This window comes from Cryptomeria japonica, chromosome 6 (assembly GCF_030272615.1).
Source record: "Cryptomeria japonica chromosome 6, Sugi_1.0, whole genome shotgun sequence".
Classification (NCBI taxonomy): Eukaryota; Viridiplantae; Streptophyta; class Pinopsida; order Cupressales; family Cupressaceae; genus Cryptomeria; species Cryptomeria japonica.
In genome coordinates this window covers 109,738,746-109,746,292 of record NC_081410.1, presented here as the reverse complement: position 1 = coordinate 109,746,292, position 7,547 = coordinate 109,738,746, and the positions used below count along the sequence as shown (strand labels likewise).

The 7,547-nt window shown below is 35.4% G+C and overlaps 1 protein-coding gene across 1 annotated transcript; it reads left to right on the top strand.

The window, feature by feature from the left end:
- The first annotated feature begins 920 nt into the window (after positions 1–920).
- On the top strand, positions 921–5,726 carry LOC131057596 (uncharacterized). Its single transcript, XM_057991745.2, has 4 exons — positions 921–1,410; positions 1,516–1,574; positions 3,033–3,147; positions 5,346–5,726. Exons 1-4 carry the CDS (start codon positions 1,163–1,165, stop codon positions 5,428–5,430), a joined length of 507 nt encoding a protein of 168 aa, XP_057847728.2. The 5' UTR covers positions 921–1,162; the 3' UTR covers positions 5,431–5,726.
- Positions 5,727–7,547: the final 1,821 nt, after the last annotated feature.

The following is a 7,547-nucleotide window of genomic DNA, read 5'->3' as shown; positions in this document are numbered from 1 at the left end:
CTAATGGAAAGAAAAACACTTACTAGAATCTAACCATCTGAAAGCCATTCCATTATAAACTAAAAATACAAATTAGGACGATAAAAACAAGTAATATAATAAAGGACCAAACTTTGTAAACTATTAAATCTTATAAGCAATCTTTCTCCCTTTTAAGTTTGGAATCTAAATGCACCTTTTGTAGAAGAAGAAGAAAAAAAAAAAAAATTAACGTTCACGAGACTAACTTTTGTAATTATATTTGTTTCCTCTACAAGGTGATGATGAGTGACCCAACTTCTCAACAAAATCCTCGCTAAATAAATTATACCAAGAACTGGCTATCAAGATATTACCATACTTGTCACAGCTATCCAAACTATTTACTATGCTTTGAATTCATATTAGATTCTAGATTAAAGAACCTAAAGACAAGTCATCTTTTTTTTTGTATTGGAAATCGAGAGTAAAAGTATCAAAATACAATATGTTCAAAGGGGGAGGCACTGCCTCCCATCAAGTATAGACAAAAATTACATCAAAAAGAAGGCCTAATCACCAATTAGCCGAGTATGCACAATGGACAAAAATAGAATCAAGAGACAAAAACACATCTTATTTTTATCATTCCAAGCTAATATGAACTTTGCATCTCATCACATGTTCATTAGATTAGTTTAAGGTATGTGCTAATATGTGCTAATATGTAATTTTTTCATATCCTCGCATGCTCATAAATTAAGTTAAATTGCATTTTACAATAGTAAAAAGGAATGGAATATGATAAATAGTGTATATAAAATATAAAATAAATTTATTTATTTATTTAATAATTTTATTTAAATATAAAGATCTCAAAATTTTAAAAGATGTAAAAATTTAAAAAATAGTTTACCTTTTGTTTTCTTTAATTGCAATCTCATCTTATCTTCTCTTGCCTATCATCAACAAGTGCGGAAGCAAATGATTGGTAGGACTGCTAAGCTCAATGGCAAATGCTTCCAAGGCGTTGGCAGTTCCTCACTCTGGAAAGCTCTAATATTGCTCTTGTATGGATAAGGAGCTTTTGTGGGAGCATGTTGGCCACACTCGCAACCCCCTCGCCTATCACAGTCACACTTACCATTCACTCCCATTATACAACAAGAGTCTGCACAGACCTGAATAAGCACCTGCCTCAGGGATGGCTTTACAAGGAGCCATTCTAGCCACGGGCACAATCACAACCCCTTTGGCGGCCTACAGACCCACAACAAGCACTAACAGTAAGAGTAAGGGCACCAATGTACTGCAATCTGCAAATACATATGCCCTCAGCTCTGCATTTGTCAATGGCGGTGCTTCTTTTTCATCTCTCACAGATGTAAGAGGCCCTCCAAGATATACACTGAAAGTCTCTTGCAGTCAAGCTTACATTTGCAGAGATTGCGGGTATTTGATATGCACTAGCAATTTTTTTCTGTGTCAGAAGTGTTTTGTGATTAGTGTTCTGTTTTATTTTATTTTCTAATTTGGATTTGGGTACTTTCATTGAAGGTATATTTACAATGATCGGAAGCCGTTTGAGAAAGTGGCTGATAATTATTTCTGCCCTGGTGAGTTCTCTGTTTTCTATTATGTTAATAGCTTGAATTTTTTTAGGTGACTTAATATTTATCTTGTGTCTTATTCAGCTCTCTTAATTCGCCATTTTCATGTACATTTGCTCTTGTAAGAACCCATGGGCAGGCATATATGACGACAGTTTTATATATTGCTTTGTCATGGTGTAGTGAATTCCCCCTTTTTTTGCTATTTAAAGCCTGAAGCGGGAAATTATGAATGCCTGCCCTTACCATGTTATTGAGTTTTCATATATTCTGCATTGTATCTGGCACTTCTGAAAATAACTTCTAAGATGTACCTAAATTTAATGAGCTCACAGACGAGGGCTCAAAGAACGAAGGTAAGATGATGATACATTTATTGAATTTGAGCTGCTCAGGCTTCTAACCATGCCTTAAACCACACTTAGTAGGACACCTTATTTCAAGTCTCCCCTGTAAAGAATATAGAGCTGTGAACCCAATTTTCCATAGTACGAGATAGATAAGTTAGAGTGTTTGGGAATTTGAACCAGAACTAGTCTTTGAGTTTTGAGCTTCCCTATTTTTATATTGGAGTTTGTATAATCAATACGAACTAGGTCTGGGACTGTAAACTTATCTTGATTGTTCAGTATGTTCTGAGTTCGATTGGGGTTTCACCTTCTGGGTGGAGTTTGCCAATTAGTAATTACAAACATCAAAACATAGCTAGAGGAGCAATTTTGAATCTGATGCCAATGATAAGATGCTATGAGTATTGAACATTTAGGTCTCGACCATGGCGAGACAGCTTCATGTTCTCTTAGGACTTGTCAATACAATGCAGCTGGGCAAAGTTTATGGCCATTTTAGGGAGCCAGGGACTGCACTGTGTTATTTGGTGCATATGAAGGAAATATTAGTGCCAATTTTGGACTGTGCTTGACCATTTGTTACTATTCTTCAAAGCATCAGTCACGGAATGAAGATGTTTGAAGCACATTTTATTTCTCCATTTCCCTTACAAGTGCTGCTTAATATTGAAAAGCCGCAACAATCAGTAAAGTTAAAGCTATATATAGGAAAAGATCTTAAATCGCATGGAGTTGCATGTTGCCCACAAACATAAGTTGTGATCCAAAATATGGATTTTACCAATAAGATACACTTTGAGTTGATCCCAATGTTTGTCTCTCACTCACTCAAAGGAGTTTTGAAGGAGTGACTAGAGTTGAAGAGGAAAAGATCGATCAATGCTAAAGTATAGGGTTCTAAAAGAAACTGGGATTAGATATGCAGAAGTGCTAGAATTTCTGTCTAATTTAACCTTGCATTTCTTTACTAATGACCAATCTAGTTTGCTATTTCTATCATGAACAAAATGGCTGTTTGAAAACTAGTGTGTATTCTGCTTAACAATATTTCTGAAAAAAATTATCAGTTCAAGTTGTGAAATGTAAATCTTTGTGTATATGTTGTTGTCTGCAGTTTGTGGTGCTCCTAAGAGAAGATTCAGACCCTATGCACAGCCTGTAGCAAGGAATGTAAATGACACATCCACTCGGAAAGCTCGTAAAGAAGAACTAAAAAGAGAAGGAGATGCGTATGCTTCATTGCCCACTCTACTTTTTAGCTATAATTTGAGTTTTTAAACTGTATTAAAGTTACACGTTGATCTAGATTCTAGCATTAGAATTGCTTGTAAATAGCTATAGGATGAATCTACGCGATATCAACTGCATGCATAATATAAATTCTAGCAGCAAAATATGCACTTTCCACTTAAAGGACCATGCTGTACCACAGTTCCTCTTCTTTATGAATCCACATAATGCAGGGAAAAACTTTCTCTGTGAAATCACACACACCTTGCAAGCCGTTCAATTGACTTGACTTAAATCTGAGAACTCAAAAACAACCATGAGATTTAAATTGCAAGTAAGCATGATAGTGTTCTTCTTGATGTAGGGGACTCCCCGTGCATACCACAACAATTGCTGCATTTTTTACTGATGGAGGTACATTAATGACCTCTCACACAACACTACATTACCACACTGATGTAAATCAGCAAACTCTTAGACATACATTGCAATTCAGAAATGCTTCAAACAATCACAAAAATCTGCAAACTACAATGGAAATTTCTCACACCAAACCACTTGAATTTATATGCCATCAAAGAAAACTGGAATTACATTGATATGACAGCAATAGGGGCTGATAAAATCATAACAAATCTGAAGTAAAACTGATCTAAAACAGCAACCTTACATAGGCTTCAAATATGAAAGCAAACTAGCAAACTGTCTGCAACTTTGAACCTGCAGGCTTCACAAAAACACCTTCAATTTTTTAATGCAATACCAAAATCACCTACAAAAGAAACTATAACAGAAAAACCACTTGCAAATCTGATTACAACCTTCATTCCTTCCTTCTACATATTCAACTCTGCAAACTCTTGCTTCAACTAGGCCTTCTGGCTTCTACTATCTCCTCATTCTTCACCTGCAGCCAAAGATCCTGAACACTTGCAACCAGGATCAATTTATAGACTAAGTGAGCTTTAAATTAACTTGAGTTTACAACATACCATAGGTTGGAACCAACCCCTGGATCCCACGCCTAAATTAAGAGACTTTAACGTTTTGCATAAATTACAATTTATGACCTGCAAGTTACAAAACATAACCCACCAAATCCTATGCCAAGAATAGGAAGGCACAAGGAATCATTGAAGATGACAATTAATGGCTCTGACATAACCTCTTACACCAACCACCTCACAATAGTAGTCAACTATGACGTCTCCTTTATTCCGCAGGATGCTCCCGTAAGACATGCACTGCCACTTGTCACCTGATGTGCCCACCTGTGAAGAGATGCTCCTGCATTAGAACAAGAGTTGCTGCAGCAGAAGCTTGAAAGTATGTGGTTAGGGGCTAAAACTTTCTATATCATTGCAGAATCCAATATGCTGTTTTGGTGATTGCTTAATCTATATCACTGACCCTGGAGTTTGAATTCTTTAAAGGATGTCTTTACTTGTGCAAACTTTGGTTGCACTTCTCACTCGGTTCATCTCACAGTTTGTGCATGAACAAAACATAAATTTGAAGTCAACATATAAGTTCCCCATGGCAATTTCCAGATCATTCTCTCATAACATTGTTAGTTTGCATCTACGCACATCAGAGGAGTATCTTCAGTACTCATTAAACCTTCGGACCCATACAGTACTATAGATGAGGAATAAGATATGTACCCACCAACTGGACCTTGTCAACATTACCAACCCATTTCTACATATATGGATAAGTTCACTACATTGACATGGTGTAGTTTGTCGACCTGTTATCCTTTGCTCTATAGATTAGATAACAAATCAAATTCTCATCAGATTTACTGACATCTCAATGTATTAGTGTCTTTCGTTTTCCAAAACTCTTACATGCTAATGTGCAACAATAACTGAAACTCTAGAAGCTTGTTATTATAAATTAATACCAGAACATAGAAATTGTTATTTGAAATCTGATTCGTCATTATTTTTTGAGCTGAAAGCAGGCATAACTGTGCCTTGAGTACTGGATGCTAGAGACAAAGACAGTACTGAAGTTTCAACGTTACTTTGAAAAATTATTTGAAAGCAATAACTTGCACTAGCTTTGATATTCAAATTTTCTAATGTCAGTTATTGGTTTTATGATTTTATTTTAATGGACTAGCGGAAAGCTCACTTTAGCAACATATATATTTGGCTGCTCACTCAAGTTATTTTGCTGTTGATCTCTGCAGGAATACTACTTTAGTTCTTGTTTCTGGATTAGGAGTTGGAGCTTTTGTTGCTACATACTTGTACTTAAACAGTCAATTGTTTTGATAAATTAGCATTGATTTTGTACATGGTTTTTTGGTCGTATGGTCAAACTTATTCAGTGAGTTCATGTGATTAGAAGAAATTTTGGAAACTGTTATTTTCATTCAAGGAAAAAATGTTTTCAAGAAACTGTGCTGGCACAGTGTTCCAATGCATACAACTTTAGATGTGAGTTGCTCATAAAATGGGAATTGTTGGGGACCTATTTTTCCTTATACTTATTGATTGTATTACAGAAATACCAGTTAAATAAAGGTCTGAATAAAAAATATATTGTCCAAGGAGACAACTTGGAAACACTCTGTGTTTGCCATTCGGATTTACATTCCATATACACATATTTATAGCAGCATCTTAATCAAGGTCTTGAGGAACAACGATTTATAAATTTGAAGTGAATTCAGACAGTAATTTTATTACAGATCGTGTATTTCCCTGAGGATAAACATTTATATCATATAGGATTTGGCTCAACACTCAAAATTAAGTTTTTGTCTTATTTAACAACTTGAAGGAATGCATAGGATTTAGCTCAACAGTAAATTTTATTCTTTTTGAACAACTTTAAGGAATAACATGTTTTGTCAGCTATACTTGTCAAAGGTGTACTATGCCAAAAGACCATTCAGTTGGGCAAACCCCCTTAATAGGTACGCAGAAGTGACAAAAATACTTCTGTTTATGAGCAGCAAAGGTTTGATCCAGCACTGGACCCCCCTAAATCTTGTATGCAGTTGGAGAATTCCTTGGGCTGGCAAGACTGCATCCATCCTGAATGAGCACACACACAGCTTGGAGAATCTATCCAGTGGTTGAGGTTTGAACTCAAACATTCATGAAAAAATGGAAGCAAATTGTTTGAATTCTAAGCAGCGGCAGCTCAATATCAAATGGAAAAAAGTCGTACATCTTTTAGATTGTACAACAGCTCAGGTGAGAAGAGATCTAGCCTCTTTATCACATTATTCGTAGATCACTTATTTAGTAGGGGTTATTTTGAAGATTGAAGAAAGCAACATTACAAAATTATAAGCATAGATTATCCGAATTATGCTAAAGCAAAGATATGTTTCGTTCATGCCCTCTGCATCTAATGATTATAATGTACTTTGCTTAATTAGTCTAATTTTAATGCTTCAAAGCCATAGAATTTCATTGCAGATTTTAAAACCTAAAAATTGCAGTGGTATTCTTGTTGGCTAAGGATTTGGAATCTTTGCTCCAAATCTACCTTATATCTCTGCTCAAATTCACCTTATATCTTTGCTTCGAATCTGCCTTATAACTTTGCTCAAGGTTTGCAATAAAGTCTACTCCAAAATGATGCAATTTCTGATCCAAATTTTGCTTTAATCTTTGCTCCAGATGTGCCTTATATCTCTGCTCAAGTTCACCTTATGTTTCTGCTTTGTCTGCAATGAAGTGTGCTCCAAATTCTGACCTAACCAGGCATATTTTCCACTATAAATATGCATTGATGACAGCTCCAAGATCACATGAATATCATTGTATCTTCCATGCCACATCTGTTCCAACTTCCTTTAATATAAAACTTCAACACCCTTCATATTTTCTGTTCTAGGTCTGCTCTTAATTGGACTGATATATCATTGTGTTGTTGCACATTTAACCTTCTATTCCATCTTCAATAAATATCACTCATACTTTTTCCAAAGAGAGGCAACCATTCATAAATAGAGGCGACTATCTAAGAAGGGAGGTCAATCTCTTAGAGGCAACCATTCATATATAGATGTGACTATCAAAGAAGTGAGGTCGACCTCTTAAACTTAATTTCTCTTGTTTTAAAACTCTTAAAAAAATCTTTGTTTTTGTTTTTTTTGATTGGTAAAGGCAGAGCCAAGATTTATATTAATTTCGATTAAATACAGAGATTTCTTAGCTGAGATTCATAACATTGAAAAACCTACTCTCAGCGATCCCAGCAAAACATCCCTCAACAGGCAGGAAACCATTAAACTTATGATTTAACCATTTTAACAGAACCATCAAAATTAAGCAGTCTGAAGAAAATGTGACTAGAAGCGATTTTGGCAGATTCCCAACTGCCCAAAACCAGAGTACGTCAAAAAATCTTTGTTAAGTATGCCCCTTATGAT